The sequence below is a fragment of the Dermochelys coriacea genome, chromosome 2, assembly GCF_009764565.3.
Source record: "Dermochelys coriacea isolate rDerCor1 chromosome 2, rDerCor1.pri.v4, whole genome shotgun sequence".
Classification (NCBI taxonomy): Eukaryota; Metazoa; Chordata; order Testudines; family Dermochelyidae; genus Dermochelys; species Dermochelys coriacea.
This window is the reverse complement of record NC_050069.1, coordinates 106,736,711-106,758,931: the sequence shown is the minus strand read 5'-3', so window position 1 is coordinate 106,758,931 and position 22,221 is coordinate 106,736,711. Positions and strand designations below refer to the sequence as shown.

Sequence of the window (22,221 nt, the reverse complement as noted above, 5' to 3'; positions counted from 1 at the left end):
GAACAGTTGAACTTAAATGTCAGTTCTAGTGGAATCTTGCTTTATTAGCTCTAGTGGAAATGTACCATTTTTTTTACAAAAAGTATCATTTTGTAAACTGACCCTTTTAAGAAGCTTGTAAACAAGCATTGATTTGTATTGGGGATAACATTTTTACAAAGTAGTCTGTTCTAGCAAAATACAAATCCGGTTGCAAGAGTATAATTTGGGAACCGTACACTTGAAAGAACACAGTCCAGCCATGTTCTGTGTAGGGGAGAGGAAAACAACAAATGCTCTATTAAATTACACAACCTGATTATTTAATTGTAGCATTGTCCACTCACGTCCTTTCTGTTTCCCATTGTAGTTTGGGGCAGAATTCCGAAGATTCTCTCTGGATCGTTACAAGCCAGGAAAGTTTGAAGACTTCTACAAGCTCATTCTTCACATCCACCACATATCCAGCATGGAGGTGATGATTGGATATGCTGATGTTCATGGGGACCTTCTTCCTATTAATAATGATGATAACTTCTTCAAGGCTGTTTCGAGTGCAAACCCGCTGCTCAGGGTATTTATACAAAGACAAGGTAAAATCTTCACATTTATTAAGTCTTCAGAGCCCTGTGTTATCCAATCCTTTATTAGTGCTAGTAATCGCATTGCAGTAGTGCCCAAAGGCCGTGGAGGGATGGGGGCTGCACATACATAGAGGAGATGATCCCTACGCCAGAGGATCTTGTGATCTCAAAGATTTAAAACAGACCAAGGGCCTGGGATGGGGATATACACTCACCAAGGGTGAGACACTCTGCCCTGCTGGGTGGTATAAAAGGGTCAGAGTAATGTATAAGGACCCTAAAGTCTCCCCTACATGACTTCCCTAGGCACAGGAATGGTGGAGATGGCCTTAAGGTTGCCTCCTCCTCAAAAGCCATGCTATGTGGGAAGGCCAGAGGTGGGAGGAGCATGCTGGGGGAAAGACCACAGCACTGTGGCCCATAGGGCAGTCTGGGAAGACGGCTGTAACCTTAGGCAGGCCTGAGGGGGTCTGTCTCCTCAAAGCTACACCAGGGGCTTCTCTAGCACCCAGAACCTCACAGGAATGGGAGGGTGCAAAGATGGTTTAAAAGTCCCCTTAGCCTTCTCTCTCTACCTGGGCTGCGAGTTTAGTATTGCACGTCTTGGGGGCATGGCACAGAATCTTGTGCCAATGTACTACTTGAGTCCCTCTCCTGTGATTTTTTTTAAAAGGAAACGCAAATGTTATACCATGCCTAGGTCTTCATCTTCAGATATGTCTTCAAGACTTAGCTGTAGCTGACTGTTTCATGCCCTTTTTGAACAGGGGCACATGCACATCTATCTGTTTTGGAAAGATTGAGTTCTAACACTAATTGGAGGCTTGCTTAGTATGTAGGCTTGGCTTTAAAGGCAGATCACTGAATTAAGGTGATCTGCTGTGTGTCTTCAGATGTGGTGTTTTTACTAACCTCTTACTAGAGGTCAAGCAAGCTGGATGCAGAGATGCGTAAACATTGGGATGATGTCAGGGTTATTCTAAATGGTTTTCATGTTTGAGTAAGATTAGTCTAATGTGACAGCACTTTATTCATCCAAGTTTTTTTGATGGGGAAATGAATATTAAAAATACTGAAGTTTTCGGTATTTTAACTGAAAACAAGAGAATTGAGTAACTGAAATCAAAGCAGTTCTTTAAAGATTCAGTTTTTGCCAGTAACTCAAGAGCAGTATGACTTCAACCCTTCTTCTCTACTTCAGTTTTAAATCTTGCTTTAAATGTTGTAAGTTGCAACACATGATTTCATTGTTTGCTCAGATCTGGCAATTTAATATTTTAACAGACTGCCACTCTCCTCCCCCATAGTTTAATTGCAAGTAGTAGTAGAGCACAGGATTGGAAGTCAAAACTTCTGTGACTTGTTGCTGGCTTTGTCGCTGACTTGCTTTGTGACTTCAGGTCATTCTGGGCCAGATTCTTCACTACCTAGAATCTTGTATATTCATTTACACTCACTCACACAGATGTAAATAAATACACTAGAAACCAGGCAGTGGCAATCCCAGAGCGGTTTCTTCAATTCATACATGTGTAAAATAAGAGTGTGTGGGGAAGGGATGAGTGCGAAAGCTCCTGATTGTTGCCTCCCCCCCAAATCACTGAAGCTGGACGGGAGTTCTGTTACATTTTCCTTCTACAATGCACATTTGGTTCCTAGGCTGTTAGATTGTGTGGTCATGTGAACACCACTGGTGGGCCAAGTCATAAGAAACCACTTCTGTGGCTTTGTCATGCCTATGTCAGTTCAAGTTTATTCACACATCTCTAGATCAGTCCTGTTCAAAGAGCAGCAGTCCGTGCTTAGCTTAAATATATGCTGCTGAAAGCACTGTGTCTAACCGAACTTGGTCATTGCATCAGTATCTCTGTAGGGCATCGCTGCTCCAGTGATTTATTAATCAAAAAAGTAGTCAAGTGGGGGAAAATGATGCCTCAACTTCTCCTCTTCAGTGTAAAAGCCAAGTCTCGGGCTGTGCTAACATCTTAGTCCAGGGTGGCCAACCTGTGGCTCTGGAGCCACATGCGGCTCTTCAGAAGTTTTTTAATATGTGGCTCCTTGTATAGGCACCGACTCTGGGGCTGGAGCTACAGGCGTTCCCTTTCCAGTGTGCAAGGGGGTGCTCACTACTCAACCACTGGCTCTGCCACAGGCCCTGCCCCCACTCCACCCCTTCCCACCCCCTCCCCTGAGCCTGCAGTGCGCTCACTCCTCCCCCTTTCTCTCCCCTTTCCCCTTTCCCCCTTCCCTCCCCCCCCAGCGTCCTGCACACCATGAAACAGCTGATCAGGAGGTGCGGGGAAGGAGGGGGAAGCACTGATCAGCGGGACTGCCGATGGGTGGGAGTCGCTGGGAGCAGGGTGGGGGAGCTGATGGGGGAGGCGGGGGGCTGCTGATGTATTACTGTGGCTCTTTGGCAATATACATTGTTATATTGTGTGTCCTTTTCAGGCTCAGGTTGGCCACCCCTGTCTTAATCAATTGTCTCTTCCAAAGGGATGTGAGTGGGTGCTTTTATTGAAGGGACACGGTCAACTGGAAGTATAGTTGGTAAAGAATTAAAAGTAGTTTCAGTTTCTACACCTGCTTCTGAGTCCTGCCAGTTTTGTTAGCTTTACGGTTGCACTTTCTTGTTTAAATGTGTTTCTCTCCCCTGTTGTGTGAAAGAGCCACACTTAACAAAAGAGGAAATTGACTCTGCAGGGGAAACAGGAAATTGACTCTGGAGGGGAAACAGTGAAACTGACTATAAGCTCTTAACATTTAGCCACACCTGAAAGTTTGCACTGTGTGCATTTTCACTGAAGCTAAGGTGAGCACAGAGAACTCTGGCTTAGCCTTTTCCATACATGTGAATGTATTATAGAGGGATTTTAACCTTAAAATATTGATATTTTAATAATAAAATTAATAGATATTTGGTATTTGTGGAAACTTACTACTTGCTGTTTGCAAGGGAGCAATTTATCATCATCCCCTCCCACCCCCCCTCCCCCGGGATAGAGTCTTGAGAAACCCTATGTCAGCCAATACTTAAGGCATCTCCTGAAATGTCTTTTTTACTGTTCTTGACACCACCTCTTAATCCTAGAATCATAGAAATTTAGGCTTGGAAGGGACCCTGAGAGGTCATCTAATCCAGCCCCTTGTGCTGAGGCAGGACCAAGGATGATACCTAGATCATCCCTGACATGTTTGTCCAACCTATTCTTAAAAAAACCTCCAATGGCAGGGATTCCACAGCCTCTCTTGGAAGCCTATTCTAGAGCTTAATTATCATTACGGTGAGAACTTTTCCTAATATGTCACCTAAATTTCCCTTGCTGCAGGTGAAGCCCATTATTTCTTGTCCTACCTTCAGTGGACTTGGAGAACAATTGATCGCTGCTCTCTTCTTAACAGCCTTTAAGTTTCTGAAGACTGTCATCAGGTCCCTTTTTGTGGTGGTATCTTGGTTTCCTCAATTATCTCTTATTAGCTTTCACACCCTGCTTTTGGTGGCCTTTCCTCGCTCTGTCTGAGGAGTGGCTGGATCTGCTTATCTTTAGAGCAATACTGCTTTTTCAGATGGAGGCCCGCAGTGCAGTGCAGAACCCCTCCATCCTTCTGCTCCTTCTTCAGCACTCCCAGCTCAGGACCCAAACTTGTTTTGGGGGGTGGGGAGGAGGGAGCAATGGGGCAGTCCTTTTTCTTCCCCTTTTGCACTAACAGTGTAGGGCCCACACTTTAGCTTTCCCACATCAGGACTCCCCTTGGTGCTGATCACTACTACTTCTTAATTGACTGGGAGATAGAAGCTTGTTCGGTTGAGGCCTGAGAAGGAAATATTAGTCTGAAGAGATGGTGGTGGGGGACATATGACAGTGAATTGGATTTCCTAATTCATTAGAAGCTCAGCATCCTTCCTTTTCTAGCCAAGTGAAAAGTTTAATACACTATATCAATGACACACAGCTTTTTCTTTTGTGTTTATCTGTTTTCCTCATTTACAACTCCGCTATCCCCATTCCCCTGACAAGTGGATGTTTAATACATGAAAACAATTTAATTATTTGAGTGGGCAGAGGGACTTCATATTTTTAATATTCTAGTTTCAAGCTCTACTAGATTTCCATGAGAATTCAATGCAAGAATAAGGTCAGATTAAAAAAAACAAATATGTTGTAATTGTTTGTCTTCTCACTTGGCTGCTGAGGCTACGTCAGCTCATTCTTTTCCACCCCCTCAATTTGCTCTACAGTCACTTTACAAACTCATGCTAACATAGCTCATCCCTGACCAGGGAAACAAGTGTCAGCAGCTTGTTAACAAGAAAGATTCTTTCTAATAAGGCACCCAGTCAGCATTCTTGGCATGCTGAAGGTCCCACTCATGTCACAGGGAGTTTGGGGTGCATTCGGAATGCAGGATTGGACTCAAGATTTGAACAGTAGTGCAGAAAGGGCTTTGGGTAATGTATTCTGGCAGACAGTACCAGTCCTGCTTCTAGTTCACTAGGCTCCTAGACGAGTCTTATCTTGAGCATTGATACTAGTATGATTTTTTTTTTTTTTTTTTTTTTTTTGTAGCAGCCCACAAAAGATTTGTACTTGACTAATACAAGTACAGGTTTTAAACTGGCAAATCGTTACAAATACACAACTTGATCAATTCTCTTTTGACTTACCTTCTGAAGGCGTTAGGATCAGGTCCTCAGGATGGTGTAAATCAATGTAGCTTTCTTGTCTTCAGTGGCTTGATGCTGTTTTTTGCTAACTGAGGATCTGGTCCCAAGAGTCTATTTACTCAGCAATAATTGTCAAACATATCTAAAACTCAGCCATATAACAATTCAGGGAGTTTTAGATGTTTGACATCAGTTATTGCAGAATAAATAAACTCTTATTCTGCCCTAGGAAGATACCTGAAAGAAGAAAAGGAGTACTTGTGGCACCTTAGAGACTAACTAGCATTTGGCATCTGATGAAGTGAGCTGTAGCTCACGAAAGCTTATGCTCTAATAAATTTGTTAGTCTCTAAGGTGCCACAAGTACTCCTTTTCTTTTTGCGAATACAGACTAACATGGCTGCTACTCTGAAACCTGAAAGAAGGTATGTGTGAGAGATAAGAGCTTTCTCTATTGTATGGGCGATTTGAAATCCCAAATACTGTAGTTTGTGTTAAACTTTTGAATACAATAAAAATGAATAAAGCTACAAAGTCAGGCAGAGACAAATCTTGTTGACACTATAAAAACTTTTAAAAGTGCATCAATTACTATTCAATTGTTCTAAAAAAATATTACCCTTCCATTTGATCAAACGTAGAAAAAAAAATTAATACAATGGACATTGCTTTCAAATGGGGTTTTGTTACTATGTCTTCCACATATGCATGCCCACACACCAGCCCCTGCAAATAGCTTGGTACAGTTGGCTGATACAGTATATATTCAAACAAGAACAAGCTGCATTGTTACTCTAATGGCAGCTGCCTAAAATTAACATAATGCCATAAATAAGAAGCTGCAGTTATGGACTGGCTCTGTTATAAATCCAGAGCCTCACTCTAAACTCTTCCCTGACTTTTTCAGTGGGGCATAGGGATTGAATGGATGTCTTGGCAGGCAGCTGTAGCTAGGGATGTTGCAATATACACTGATTTGTTTAACCAAGAAATTACAATTAGAAATGCTAAACAGGAAATGCAGTGAAAACTACCACATCATTCACCCATTAAATATATCCTTGGAACAAATAGTGCATAAAATAAACATGGGAGTGCAGGATGATCTCTTTAATCAAGACACTATGAAAAAATAGTAAATTCAGTGCACCTTGGGCCTAATTCTGCTGTTACACAAGTGGAAATCCAGAGTAATTCCATTGACTTCAGTGGAGGTACTTGTGATTATGTGGGTGTGTGACTCAGAACTGGGGGCCAGATCTCTCCCGATCCCAGTGATCCATACGTAAGGCTGCGAGTTTGTCACAGAAGTCACGGATTCCGTGGCTTTTGTAGCAGCCAGTGTGCCTGGCTCAGAGGCAGCTCAGGTAGCCCCTGCGCCAGGCGCACTGGCCACTGCTGGGGCAGACGAGTTTAGGTATGAGAGGGAGTTGGGGCACAAGACTGGGTGAGGCAGCCAATGGGAGCTGTGGGGGTGATGCCCTGGGTGGAGGCAGCGCACAGAGCTACCTGGCTACACCGCCACCTAGCAGCTGAGCGAGGGGGATGTCACCACTTCCGGGGAGCCCCCCAGGTAAGCACTGCCCAGAGCCTGCCTCACCCAGTCTGTGCCCCTGTCCCCTCTCACACCTAAACTCTGCTGCTGTTTAGGGGGAAAGATGGGTGGCATGGAGCAGGTAGGGAGCCTTCTGGCTCCGCCAACCACGCTTCCCCAGGCTGCCACCCCTGTGCACCGCCCTCCCCCAGCACCTGTGGGGCCCCCGGGCAGTCCCCCCCCCCAAGTTTTAGTCATGGATATTTTTAGTAAAAGTCGTGAGCAGGTCAAGGGCCATGAATTTTTGTTTACTGCCCGTGACCTGTCTGTGACTTTTACTAAAAATACCTGTTACTAAAACGTAGCCTTATCCATACGTAAAGGAGACCTATGTGCAGTAGGGGGAACAGCTGCCTCTGTAGCAATCCCCCTTTCTGTTCCTATGCTAGCACAAAATGCTTTTCAGTGAGGGGTCCTGTGGGGAGGACTGGGTGGCATGCAAATAGCCTACCTCCAGCTCCAATCTCAGTTTGAGGTTGAATTAACTTTCCTACAGAGCCCCTTTGTTCTAAGGAACCGCCTTAAGAAGAGAGGCACTAAGGCAGGGTGGACAAACTATGATCTGCGGGCCAGATCTGGCCCATGGGCCATTTTAATCTGGCCGTTGAGCTCCTGCTGGGGAGCAGGGTCTGGGACTTGTCCTACTCTGGCGCTCCAGCTGGGGAGCAGGGTCAGCGTCCATTCCGTGTGGCTCCTAGAAGCAGCAGCATGTCCCCCTTCTGGGCTCCTACATGTAGGGGCAGCCGGGGGCTCTGCTCCACATGCTGCCCCCGCCCCAAGCGCCGCCCCTGCAGCTACCATTGGCTTGGAACCACAGCCAATGGGATCTGCAGGGGTAGTGGATGGGGCAATGTGCAGCAGTGCCGCCTGGCTGCACCTCTGTGTAGGAGCCAGACGGGGGACATGCTGCTGCTGCTGCTGCTGCTGCTGCTGGGAGTCGCTTGAGGTAAGCGTCGCTCGGAGCCTGCACCCCGAGCCCCTCCTGTGCCCCAACCCCTTAACCCAGCCCTGATCCCTTTCCCGTCCTCCGAACCCCTTGACCCCCAGCCCGGAGCTCCCTCCCGCACCCTGAACTCCTCATTTCTGGCATCACCCCAAAGCCCGCAACCCCAGCCAGAGTCCTCACCCCCTCCCAGACCCCAACCTCAATTTCGTGAGCATTCATACAATTTCTATACACAGATGTGGCCCTTGGGCCAAAAAGTTTGCCCATCCCTGCGTGAGGGAGTCCCTGGCGTCACAGCTGAATTGGAGCTGCGCTAGAGCAGGATGACCTACGGCCAGTTTGACAACTCGGGGCCTTTGGGTAGATGGGTCCGACTTTCAGCAGAGGTCTCAAATCCAGCCTGGATCTTGGGTTCCAGGGCCCAAACCACTCATTCCCCTGAAAGCTCCCTCCAACAGAAGACTTCCGGAAACTCTGTGAGGGAACCTGGCCCATGTAATAAGGCAGGAAAAGAGTGGTAAACCTATGTAACTGTTTTGAAGTAACCTGGTTGACATACACTTGAGACCCCATTAAGCAGACAAAAGAGGTGAATTACTCAGTAGCAATATGCACAGGAAAGTCAAGAATCGTATGTGGGGGCAAATGGTTTATCATACAGCCTTAAGTATGGAGCATGATACATTTCATCATCTTCCCACTTGGTAATTTAGCTTTTAAACTATAAGGTTATTTGTCCTGGTGTTAGGTGCCTTAGAAACGCCAGAAACACTGTGAAATGTCTGAGACAAAATGGGATGCCCCCTTCTTGCTTGATATACTGGTTGCGGGGGCGGTATCCTTTTTGTCTTTCATCTCCATGTGCACTCCACCCATTCCCACTGTCCTGGCTGGGAACTAGACCCATTGTTTTCCCCCAGAGGCATTGCCTTTGGGGAAGGGCTGAAAAGGCAGCAAGTGTGGGTAATGGAAGCCTCTCCCAAGTAATGTTATGGTGACAGGCACCAAGCATTGGGATCAATTAAGACTTCTTTCAGCTCACTGTAAAACCACCATTTACTTATCCCAATCCTCTCGAAGAATACACCCTGAGCTGCACTCTCAGTTGATGTGGGGAGAAACAGAAAGAGGAGAATGTTAACAAATTCTGATCCATCCCATAAAGACTCCCCACAGGGAGAGCAAGCAATGACACTGGGAAAATTCAAGGAAGATCCTATCAGAACAAACAGCTGCAAGTCCCTATGAATTTCAGGGAAATGGGCCCCAAGGGAGCCTTCGAAGAGAGATGCTGCAAAGACACAGCTGCTGTGTGTTTGCAGAGATGCAGGATGACTCTTCAGGTAACTTCATAACTTGACACTAGGAGGTTTTATTTTTTCAAGTTAATGACTCTAGTTGGCTGAAAGATGATAATGGTTCCAATACAGTTTTGGATTTTTGTAAGAACCTGAAAAACTACTTGTACTTAATGTGTGAAACCATATTGTTAGAAACCAATTTGTGTTTTTGTTTATATATACGCTTTTTTTTTTTGTAAAGTTGAGAGAGATTTCAATTTTTTTTTTTTTTTAAACACTCTGGTCTAATGGTAAACTGATCCACTAAAGATGACTGGTCGTTTTCCTCACTTAGTGGTTAGAGCTACTATCCAATATCAGTGTTGGTTAAGGGCCTGATCCAAATTCAGTTGAAGTCCATGAGCATCTTCTGATGACTTCAGTAGGCTTTCAGCTAGGTCCAGGATTATTGGCTTGATTTAACACACTGTTCAAAATACTCCATTGTCCCAACAATATACAGTGAAAAATGTGTTAAACTGCTGTTTCTGCTTTGCAACAAAAGCTATCCCATACCCTCTGTGATGTTAGCCATTGTAATGTGCCTGACAGCAAATTCCTGTATTTAGCGCTATTTTATTTTTAAATGATCTCGCTAGCATGATCCCCAGATTCATAACATAAGAAATCTAATGGGAAATAAATCCAGGACTGACTACAGTACTGGTGGTGGGCTTTTGAAAGTCTTTCATGTTTTAAGCAGATAATCCCCAGCAATGATGGTTGGTTGTCAAACCCCATATGTTAGACAACAGGACTTTAATTTTGCTTGCTGCTTCAAAGTAAAATATACAACCAGCTACCCAATGCATTATTTAGCTTACTGGGTGGCTGGGCAGATGAGGTATAATTGGAACAGTTTAAGGGGAGAAATATCGCTTGTCCAGCCAGTAGTTCCTCCAGAAGTCTGCGTGACCCCCATACATTTAAGAACTCCACCAGTGTCAGTAGCTTAATGGCTTTAGTGGTTGAAATGGATCTGCTTCAGAGCAGTGAGCAAACAGGAGTGATTTCCCTTGATGAGCATTGTTAGGGTCCTAATGGGATAATGAAGGACACTGTAGTCCTGATACTATAGCAGCAGCTGATAGGTTTTTTAACTCTTGAATTACTTCAGATTCTTCTCCTGAATTGAGCTTTGTGGAGATTTCAAAAGGCCTCTCTTGCAATTTGAAGGGATAGGATAGAGGTAAGGTTAATGGTGTAGAGAAGATAAATTGAGTGTTTCCATCGATCTGTTGTCATACGAGAACAGGGAAATGGTTAATCAAATTGAAAGGCAACAAACTTAGAACTGACACAAGAAAACACTATTTTTATATGGCATAAGTTTGTAGTACCGCATTGCTACAAATGATCATTGAGGCAAAGTGCTTTGTAGGATCAGTGTTTTCTTTTTTTCTGGATAGTGAGAGCACCCAATGTTACAACAGATAGGATTAAAAAATAAATAGGAATTAAAAACTTCATGATTCAGAGCATGAGCAGATTAACATGTGAAACTTCCCTCTCTGGGCAGGTTCATTGAATAACCGACCTCTACTCAAGAGGAAGGTGCTAGCATTGCTGTCTCTGGCACTGTCTGAGACAAAGGTACCTTTCTACTTGGGCCCCAGGCATCATTTGATATGGTAGTTTCTAATGACTTTATGCTGTGTACTTGAGGCTGAGAGTAGAGCACTGGAATTGGATAGTCGCAAGGTGTCTGAGAAGAGCTCTCACAGAAAGCTTCAGGGTGAGAGCAATAGGACTGTTCTAGAGTTGACCGATTTTTTTTTTTTTTTTTTTTTTTTTTTTTGCCCTACACTGTTTTGGGGAATGGGTAGAAGGGGGCAGGGTGAGGGCAGTGCAGGGGCAGGGCCAGGTGTGGGGCGTGGGGTCAAGCACCCACCAGAAACAGTGGAAGTCGGCGCCTATGCTCACTAGGGCTCACTTTACCAGCTAACACATGTTATAATACAATTTGTCTTGTCTATACATGTTTTAAAACATGTTTCCAAAAAAACCTCCCCCGAAACACCTTTTCCCTTAGTTGTGACAAGGACGGTAGGTGTGGGGTTACTATAACAATTAAGGAGCTAAGAGATGCCACCAGACCAACAGTAATTCTCATCCAAAGTCTTCATGTGACTGAGCAGGAGGTTGCTTTGTTTGTCAAGCCGAGTAATCCTTGCACCATTCAGCTCTGTTGGGAGCTGGATATCAATGTAACACCACGGTTCATTCGTCTTAAACCTGGCAACAAACTGCAGTGAGTTTCCTTGCTCTACTGGTCTTGTGTAAAAGACAAGGAATACATAATCATTGGCTTTAAGCACTAGAAGACAACATTGTCTCTGCAGCTTGTTGGACATAGAGACAAAACAAGTCAGTCAACTTTGGGTTTTGTGGTTGTCATAGCTCAGAGTATACCTCTGTTCTAGTGACTGAGTAGAACAGAAGAGTAAAGCTAGGACAGGGCTGCTTCTCTCCTCCTTCTCCCTGAAAGGATTGTGTTTCCATATGGAGAATTGAGACTCTTGTTTACATTCTTTCTACTAGCAGTTATGGGTCCAATTAAAATGTTAAGTGAGGGAGGAAATTAAGAGCAGGTTACCAAACTAGATTACTAATGTAAGTCTATAATTAATATTTGTGCACTGAGGCTGCCTTACTGAACTGGGTACTTTTTTGAAACTATCTTTTTTTTTTTTTTTTTTTTTTTTGGTCCTATAACAAAACTTTCAAGTAACCATTGTCTTGTCTTATTCTGCATGGGCAAAAGATTTGAGTGGATCTTTTTTTTTTTTATAGTTACCCAGGATTTATTTTTTAAGTTTAACAGTGTTATAAAATACTACTTTATAGATGTTCACAAGATACTCTTTAAAAAAAATTACAAAGGTTTAGTGTTACAGCTAGAAATCTAACTAAATATCATTTAAAAAATTGGCTATGATGGAAACTCTTGCAGCTTGAATTAAGGAATTGCAACTGCAATGCCATGAGTCCATTTTAAAATATCTATGCATAACTCACACCCACATAAGAATAAGGAGTAGATAATAATCTACTTCTGTTGTCCTTCCACCCTCAACTGTTCTGCCTTTTTTTTCCCCCTCTCTTTTTTCCCCCTAAATGTATGGACATCTTGGCAACAGTGACGTAACTTTTTTTTTTTTAAAGTACTAATGATGAAAGAGGAACCCAAAACCTGATAATTTTTCCCTTTTATTAAGATGGTGAAATAGCTGCAACAAATATGCTGTCCATTTAAAACAGATAATGGGGCAGGTTTATTTATCAAATAATCCACCTTAATGAAGGTCCAATATTAGAGAACCTTCCTGCAATATTTTTCTTTTCCCCAGCAATCAAAACGGGGGATTTACTTCCTCCTCACAATTAGGTTATTTATCTTTTGCCTGTTCTGCATGGCTACAATTTCCATTCCCTTACTGATGGAAAGGGATGCAGCATACCGGTCATAATGAAACACTAGACATCACTCCTAACACATTCCTAATTGCTTTTAGGAGTCCTCACAAATTCAGATTAGCTCTTGCTGTAGTGATGGGAAAGACTAGAGAGGGGCAGATGCATACAGCAGCTCAAGGTTCTGCTTTCAGAGTAGCAGCCGTGTTAGTCTGTATTCGCAAAAAGAAAAGGAGTACTTGTGGCACCTTAGAGACTAACAAATTTATTAGAGCATAAGCTTTCGTGAGCTACAGTTCACTTCATCGGATGCATTTTCCAAGGTTCTGCTGTCGCTGATTCCAGGCTCTCTGCTAACCTTCAACAAAATTCAGAAGGAAATGCAGCTTAATAGATACACTACACAACTGCCACTGAAAGTGGATGCTCAGTGACGCATATTTGTACTAGGTATTATATATCAGTAGTAGGCATTTACACACTGGATTTTTTTACAACCACGTTTTTGAATGACTCAAATACTATTACTCTGCTTCCTAACTGCCTACATTATTGGAAGGGATTTAATTTTTCCAGATTTAAATAAGTGTTTAAATTTTATAACCAGCAAGGGTCTAGTGTCCCTTTATATGTTCCAAAACAAAAACTATTGAGAGGCAAGAGAACTGTTTCTTGAACCTGCTCCTGATGATCCAGCTGAATCTTTATTTTTTTCTCTGTGCTATGTTTAGAGGGGCAAAGAATCCAGCAGGAATATTAAGGGAACCATTAACCTAGAAAACCTCGCTGTCCTCCTTGCTTTTCTGTCCCTTTGAACAAATTAACTAACTTTCTTAGTAACCTACAAAACTCATGCAGAACAGTTTTTGTAACAGAGTAGTACACTTATGGATCATCCTTCTTTTCCTCTTACTCATCCAGTTTTCTCTGCATCTCTTTCCTCTTAAGAATCTCTCTCCCCTATTTTGGCTGTCTCTACTTTCTGCTGCTTGTAAGCAGCTTTGAACCATGCTGACAAGCTGTGTTAGAACTCTTTGCCACCACCTGAGCAAAAGCTCCTTTTCCAAGGCACCCCCTGCGGAGTGAAAGCCAGTGAGCGTTCCTGGCTGTGTCACTGGGAAGGAGCGTAGCACTAATAGCAGCGACGGAGCTGATGGTTGTGAAGACTCCACTTACTGGGGAAAGACTGTTCCTAGTCCTGACTGATTCCAGGGTAGTAGTGAGCTGCCTCCTTTGTTCACTCTTTAGGGCCTGGCTAGCTTGGGAGGCTGCTAGTGGGATCGATAGTCCTTTAAGTTGCTAGTTCAGAACTAAATCAGGTCAGACAGTTGTAATGGAAAATTATTAATGACTGTGAGATGGGGCCCTGTTCCCAATGGACAGGATTTTGTATTGCTAAAAGCCATTATCAAAACCCACATCTGTCTAGGTAGATTTAGCAGAGGTCAAGGACTGAATGAACAGTGACACTGAATTGTCGTGCCTCTGAGGAGTTTCTCTCACTTGGTATGAATGCACCTAGGTCAGGCAGTGTAGAGACGTTTCTGATGCTTCCACTGTATTTATTTTACAGAGAGATGAAAATTTCATCTTAAAATTTCCACAAGCACGTAAATCCCATTGAGACTTAGGCACTTAAGTCATTTCCATATTTTTGAAAACTATTACCCTCCGTCTACAATAGTATTGATCCTGTACCTTTAAATCAAAACTTGAAAACAATGTGGTCACCTCAGTACCGTAAGACACTAGCTGTTGAGCAGGACTGAATCTGTGTTCCTTCAGCCTATGTTCTTCTTGTATCTCTCTCTCACTAAGGATATGTCTGCACTACGAAATTAGGTCGATTTTATAGAAGTCGATTTTTAGAAACCGATTTTATACAGTCAATTGCTTATGTCCACATTAAGCACATTAAGTCGGTGGAGTGCGTCCTCACTACCGTGGCTAGCATAGTCTTAGAGTGGTTCACTGTGGGTAGCTATCCCACAGTTTCCATAGTGTCTGCTGCCCATTGGAATTCTGGGTTAAGCTCCCAATGCCTGATGGGCAAAAACATTGTCACGGGGGGTTTGGGGTACATGTTGTCAGCCCCCCCCCCCCCCGTAAAAGCAGCGGCAGACAATCGTTTTGCACCTTTTTTCCTGGCTTATCGTGCAGACACCATACCATGGCAAGCATGGAGCCCGCTCAGCTTACCATCACTGTACGTCTCCTGGGTGCTGCTGGCAGATGCGGTACTGCATTGCTATACAGCAGCAGCTCCTTGCCTTTGCAGAAAATGGTGCAGTAGGATTGATAGCCGTCGTATGTCTCCTGGGTGCTCCTGGCAGAACTCGGTGAGGTTGATTGGGGCGCCTGGACAGACATGGCTATCCTCCTCTTAGAGCACCGAATGGGAGCCAGAAGCTCCAGTTCATTCTTTTTTTTTTTTTTTTTTTTTTTTTTTTAAGTTTCATCTCGTGGAGATTCAGTCCTGCCTGGAATATCATGCGAGCTGGAGGCTTCTGCCTCAGGCTGCTCTCCCAGCTGGCAGCACCATGCGGTAGCACCTACCCCAGCCTACCCCTTGCTCCCATGGCTCATGAAGCCTGGATGGTAGTAAGGAGCAGTTCAACTATAGGCTGAGCAAGTGCAGAATAGTGGTAGAATGTGCCTTTGGACGTTTAAAAGCTCGCTAGCGCTGTTTGCTGACTAGGTCAGACCTCAGCGCAACCAACATTCCCACTGTTCTTGCTGCTTGCTGTGTGTTCTATAATATATGAGAGAGTAAGGAGGAGACGTTTATGGTGGGGTGAGAGGTTGAGGCAAATCGCCTGACATCTGATTTTTGAGCAGCCAGACACCAGCCAGGATGATTAGAGCACAGCAAGGAGCACTGCACATCAGAGAGGTTTTGAAAACCAGTTTCATGACTGGCCAGGCTTCGGTGTGACAGTTGTGTGTGTTTCTCCTTGATGCAAACCCACCCCCTTTGATTTTAATTCCCTGTAAGCCAACCACCCTTCCCTCTTATTTTGAACTATTGTTTTGAAACCATGCATTCTTAAAAAAAAAAAAAAAAAAAAAAAAAAAGAGGGAGAGAGAGAGATAATGGACAAGGTAGACTGGGTGGGGTGGGGGAGGAGGGAAGGACAAGGTTACATTGCTTATTGTAGCCACACTAAAAATCAAACTGTGTGAATGATAGCCTTCTGTTACTTGGATCATCCTCTGGAGTGGAGTGGCTGGGTGCCTGGAGCCTTTCCACCCCCCACCCCCCAACCGGCGTTCTTGGGCATCTGGGTGAGGTGGCTATGGAACATGGGGAGGAGGGTAGGCAGTTATACAGTGGATGCAGCAGGGGGCTGTGCTATTGTGGGCTTTTCTGCAGCTCCAACAGACGCTTCATCGTGTCCATTTGCTTCCCCATTAACCTCAGCATCGCGTCCTGCCTCCGCTCTTCGCGCTCATTTAATTCTTTCCTGGCCTCTGCCATTGAATGCCTCCATGCATTAGGCTGTGCCCTATCAGTGCGGGAGGACTGCATGAGCTGGGAAAACATGCTATTGTGAGTGCGTTTCCCCACCTCCCCCCCGCCTTCTAATCTGCGATAACCTCACGGATGGAGATGGTAGGGGAAGCATAGAAACGCTCTACGATTCTGGGGAGACTGCATGGTCACCTGTGCTGCTGAGTTCACCATGCTGACCCAAACAGGAAACGAAATTCAAAAGTTCCCGGGGCTTTTCCTCTGTACCTGGCTAGTGCATCGGAGTTCAAAGTGCAGTCCAGAGCGGTCACAATGGAGCACTCTGGGATAGCTCCTGGAGGCCAATACCATCAATTTGCATCTGCACTACCCCAAATTCGACCCAGCAAGGTCGCTTTTAGCGCTACTCCCCTTGTCAGGGAGGAGTATAGAAGTTGATTTTAAGAGCCCTTTAGGTCAACAGAATGGGGCTGGTTGTGTGGACGCAGTCATTTTTAAATCGACCTAACATGTCTAAATTCAACCTAACCCCATAGTGTAGATCAGGCCTAAGAAGGGCCAGTCTCGTCAGTACTTGGATGGGGATCTCCAAAGGAAAGTGGAGTGTACTACAGGAGCTGATGGTGGTGATGTGCTTCCCTCTGAGTCACTACTGAACCAGTGCCTGCTACGTAGCATACAGCAGTGGTTCTCGACCAGGAGTCTGGGGCCCCCGGGGGGCTGCAAGCAGGTTTCAGGGGGGCCGCTAAGCAGGGCCTGCATTAGACTTGCGGGGGCCCAGGGCAGAAAGCTGAAGCCCTGAGCCCCACAACCCAGGGCTGAAGCTGAAGCCTGAGCAACTTTGCTTTGCCCTGCTTGCTATCCCCTAACACTGGCCCTTCTTTTTATATTGAGAAAAAGAGTTGTGGCACAAGTGGGCCATGGAATTTTTATTGCATGCAGGGGGTGGGCTCAGAAAGAAAAAGGTTGAGAACCCCTGGCATATCAGACCACTGTTCTGCTGGAATGGTCTCCTTCAGAGGAGAATCTGGAGTAGGGTGACCAGACAGCAAGTGTGAAAAATCAGGACAGGAGGTTGGGGGGTAATAGGAGGTATTAATAGGTAATAAGAAAAAGACCCAAAAATCGGGACTGTCCCTTTTAAAATCGGGACATCTGGTCACCCTAATTTGGAACATCTTCCTAAAGTTAGCATCTTGGGTACCTGCATCCTGTTTACCTAAACTATTCCTGTAATGTCCACTGGATTTAGTTTTAGCTACTTGACAGGAAACCTCAGGGCTGGCCTTACACAGGGGCAAACTGGGCCAAGGCTGGAGGTGCTGTTATAAATGGGGCACCTCTGGAGCAGGGGTGCCCCTCCCACTGCTGCTCTGCTGGCATCTGCAGCCCCGCTGCTCCTGCCCGCTGCCTTGGAGCCAGCCCTGCAGCTGCTCCTTGGAGCTTCCTGTCTGCTGGGAGTGGGGGAGCGGGGTGCCACTGATGTCAGGGTGTCCCCTGCCCCCCCTCCATGAACCGCATGTCCACAGGGTTGGGGATGGGGACGGGGACAGGGCTCACCAAGAAAGGAATGGAGCTGCTGGCTGTGGCTGCTGCTGTGTCTGAAGGAGCTTTTCTTTCAGACTGGTGAGTGCCTTCTCTTAAAGGGGCAGCGTGTGGTCTCTCATACACTCTCACCCTCCAACACATACTTCTGTTGTTGTTGTTGGTGTTGGTACTTCCTGCAATGCACATATATTCTCTAATTTTATTCTTTCAAAGTGCATTTGTTTTAGGTTTTGGCTGGTCTATGCATTTCATAATTTTATTTCTCTTATGTTGACATTTAATTCTTTTGAGTAGTGAGTTCTAAAATGCCTAACCTGTCCTATCTGGAGTAATTATCATTATTACTTTTATCATATTGTGCTTTGTCATTCATTATTGTGGTACAATCAAATAATAGTATCTTCCCAGAATGCAACTTAAGTGTGTACTAACCTTAGCAGAGCCAGTTTAAAAACATTAGCTAACATATAACTTTAGACACTGGGCAGATGAAGGTCGCTTATTTTCAAATTTTATTTTTAGCTGTATCTGTAAAATAACTTAAAAATTTGCATGAAAATAAATGCTGTTCCAACTATACCAATAGCAATGATGGAGTCAAATGTTAGTGAATCACACACACGATTTAGGTGATCATGATCACACGTGATCGGTTAGCATAAATGCCAAAATAATTAGAAAAAATCCCTTTCTTAATAAAAGAGAAGAAAAACCTTAATTGCATATGTTACAATTATGTTTTTAATGAAAAACAATTGACTAAAATAAAGTAAGTAATGGCAGTAACAGTATGTCTGTTAGAGAAGGTAAGCACATTTTATTTATTTATCTCTACTAAAGATAGTGTGCAACGTATCAAATGTGTCTTTCTGATATCTGTGTTTAAAGCTCCAGAACGGATATCTCAGTTGGGATTGGGAATATTTTGCTGTATAATCTCCTAATTGTTCTAAATTTACATAAACTTTAAACATGGCTTTCATTGGAATTTGTATATATATTTTTCTTTCTTTATATAACAATTAGATACAGTGCTCCTGTCCCCTAATTCCTAAGTTCTCTGCGAAAACCTTCAAGTTTTCAGTGCCTAAGTATTCCCTGGAATCATGGTTAAAGTTTCCTCCCTCCCCGCCAAATCTGAAATGGCGCCCTGGGTGAGCCAGGAGTGGCCAGAGGGCTGCAGGAGGGCTGTGGGGTCTGGCAAGATGCAGCCCCCTTTTGACAGCACGAAGCCTGCCTGGAGCCATATGCCAAGCACCAGGTGCCACAGCAGCAGCACAGAAAGCTGGCAGTACACCATATACCATGCCACCTTTACTTCTGCACTACCCCTGACAGTGGTGTTGCCTTCAGAGCTGGATGCCTGGCCATCACCTGCCAGTGTCAGGCTGCCCTGCCAGTGCTTAATTTGTGCAGGGGCTGAACTCTAGCCTCTGGCATCTCTTTTCAATACAAATTTAAACACTGGGGGAGGCAGTGGGGCTCAGAGGTAATGGAGGGGGGAAAGTCCAGGGAGCCTGTGGGGGCTAGGAGTGATGGGGCAGGTACCCCAAAATAAAAGTTCTCCCAGGGTGCTGTTTTCCTAAGGCTGGCTCTGGGAAACCTACACAACCTAGTTTAACTTTATATACCACTGCAAAGGTGGATGCATTTCAGCAATGGGGTGAAATGTTGTACTGTGTATACGACATGGAATATGAGTGTTTAGTTCTAATTCAAGAACTGTTCCTGAGTGGGCATTACTTGTAAAACTAAACCGATAACACATTACAGTGAACAGTTAATGGACCTAAGCTGCTCATCAGAAATGCCAGACTTTAATTTCCAGTGTCATGCTGAACTTGAATTCCATGATGCTGTAGTTGAAAGGTCACTTCTTCATCTGCTAAGTAGTTCCATGAGAGAGACTTTTTTTTTTTTTCATGTGGTTAACCACATGAAGTCTCGTTTGTCAGCTCAGCTCATTGGACCTGAAAGGGCATGTCCTAAAGGTTCCCCCTACACAGTTGTTAATCAGTGAAAACCCTGTGCTGATGTGTATTAGCGGGCTCTGAATCTGCAATGATTACTGGAAATAATTCCCGTCACACTTCTCACCACAGTGGATTGTCTGTCTCCTTTTTTTGCCCTTTAATCTATTCTTGCATTAAATAAATGTGCCTCTGGCACTTGGTCTGACTTTCTTGTTTTTGATGAGCTTAATAATTTTGTGCGGCTTCTGGCTTTGTGACCTCTTCAATTTATCTATCATCACACTTGGTCCTAAATAGGAAAAACAGGAAACTTAAAGAAATCTGTTTCCAGTTTTTTGTTCCCTTCTGCCGTTAACTCCTGAATGCAGAGGCAATCCTCAAAAGTGGAAGGACCATATATTCTGTCTTGTTTTTTGGTGTGTGAACTTTCATGCCTAAGGAGAGGGCTGTTACACTGCCTGCTCCTACATGTGCAGTCTTTGTAAATGCAGATCTTATGAAGAAAGGGTTTATGGCTTTCCTTGCGGACTTGCCCAAGGGGTTTGTATGACTATAAAATAAATGACAGGTTTCAGAGTAGCAGCCGTGTTAGTCTGTATTCGCAAAAAGAATATCAAATTTGTTGGTCTCTAAGGTGCCACAAGTACTCCTTTTCTTTTTATAAAATAAATGTAAGCCCCTGATCCTGATTGACCTGCTGTGCCCATGTGGATCTCTGCTGATATCAAGCAGTACAAGAAGTTGCAGAATCCGGGCTCTCCTTTACAATGAATCCCAATATAGCAGTTTGAATAACTATCCTGTTGCCTCTCTAAGTGGTAGCAGATTTCAAGCCTTTCAGGGCAGTTTCTTTCTGGAGAAGAAGTCTGAGTTTTTTTTCTTAGTGCATCTTTTTTCTGTTTTACACTATATACGCCAGTCCTTGTACAGAGGACGTCACAAACTGCAGAAAGATAACAATAGTCTATGTGCAATCTCAGCCCAAACACCAATGGCCATTTTCCAGGGTACAACTCAGAACCAAGTATTGGCTCTAGAGATTTAGGCAGAGAGCAAACCCCTCCTGCTGCTTGCAACAGCTCCACCACAAATCAACTCTACATCACAAAGCTAACCATGCAGCATTTCTTCAAAGGCTGAACAGTGTTCTTGTGACAAGGTTAAGCAGCGTTTTCTTTCGTCTTTCCCTTTTATACTATTGGATGTCCTCCTCCTCCTCCTTTGATGATAAAACCATTACTGGCATGATCAGTCTGGGTTAATCACCACCTAGTTCCTATGATTTTGGGGCTGACTCTGTTAGCATCAAAAGAAACACATATGTTTGTGTTTATCTTGGAGGGTGTGTCTGTCTCTGTGAGATACCAAGCTGAAATAGCTTTCTTTTCATGTACTGACTTCCCCAAAACGCTTCTGAACTTTGTTCGTGACATATTTAAGATCGGAGCCCTTACATGGACACATCCTAAATATGAGGAGAGTCCACTACGAAGCATTAATATGAGGAGAAAACAGCTGGGCTGCAGGTTGAGTGGAGATTGCATGTTGTACACGTTTTACTAATCTCGGCGTTCTGTGGAGGATAGTGTGTTTTAACAGTCATGCTCAAAGGAAACAAATGGGGTTCTCAATGCACCGACATGCTGTTGTTGGCATGAAATGCTTTTCCCCAGGTCAGCAGAACGATTTCCTCTGTGTTGGAGCAGTGTGCAGAACAAAACGGGGGTGGAAAGCCAAGCAGAAAGCTTTCGAGATAACGCGCTAATTTTCAGGCCTTAACTAAAATAGCAGTTTCCTTCCAGCTTCCCACTGTTGTAACACCAGCTGTAGCAAAGGTGGGAGCCCAAGTATAGACAGTGCAAGGGATAGTAGCTTGTCAGTTCAAGGTGTGGCAGCCTGAGACTAGATGGCGTGGGTAAAGGAAACAAACGTGAAAGCTCAGCTTAGGTATAGTGTGCCAGCAAAAGGGGGAAACTGCTGTCAGCATCACATATTAAGTAAAGAGTGTTGTTTAGCTGTCTAAGCTTCACTTGTGTATAAAGTGTCATGAAATGGGCAGGGGGAGATTGCCAGACAGGTGTTGCTTCATGTGACAGTTCAGTGGTTGTAGAGTGTGGTGCAGATTCAGTTCTTCTACCTCTGTACTGTATTTGTATCTCTGTACAAATATAGCTGGCTTGCATTCCTCCACCTTAAAAAAATTGAAATACCACATGCAGATTTCTCTTTTCAAGCACATTTATTTTAGGCCTTAATAGGCTTAGCTTAAGTATTTCCAGACTCCTAGTAAAATAAATGTGTAAGGAAGCGTTGAAACAGTGATTATGTATGTCTCTTGTTACTCAAATTACAGGAAACAATTCAATGTCATTCATGACATGTTGATATATATATGTGGTATGCCCCTGAACGTGGCTTGACTTTTTTAGTGGTTTTATTTAAATTTGAAGTTCCTTCTAATTATATGGATTATTGTTGAACATGAACCAAACTTCACTTTGCTTACTTTTTATTTTTTTATTTTAAAATTTTGGGTAGGGGAGCTCTTAACATTTTAAAAGGGCCATTAATGAGAAGGGGTTTGTTTGCAGCTATGTTCTGTGAAGTGTTGTCAGGTGAGATGTTGGTGACCTGCAACCAAAAGGCTGGTTTTTGCATTGAGGTTCATCCTGTACTTTGTTTTGAATGGTGATCAGGGCAGAAAC

At 44.0% G+C, this 22,221-nt stretch overlaps 1 protein-coding gene across 1 annotated transcript in view; it reads left to right on the top strand.

The window, feature by feature from the left end:
- Positions 1–22,221, top strand: part of PARD6G (par-6 family cell polarity regulator gamma) — a 107,281-nt gene that overhangs the window by 24,383 nt on the left and 60,677 nt on the right. The window contains exon 2 of the mRNA XM_038393378.2: positions 350–572. Within this exon, the coding sequence (XP_038249306.1) occupies positions 350–572 (223 nt within the window). The remainder of the gene's footprint in view (positions 1–349; positions 573–22,221) is intronic.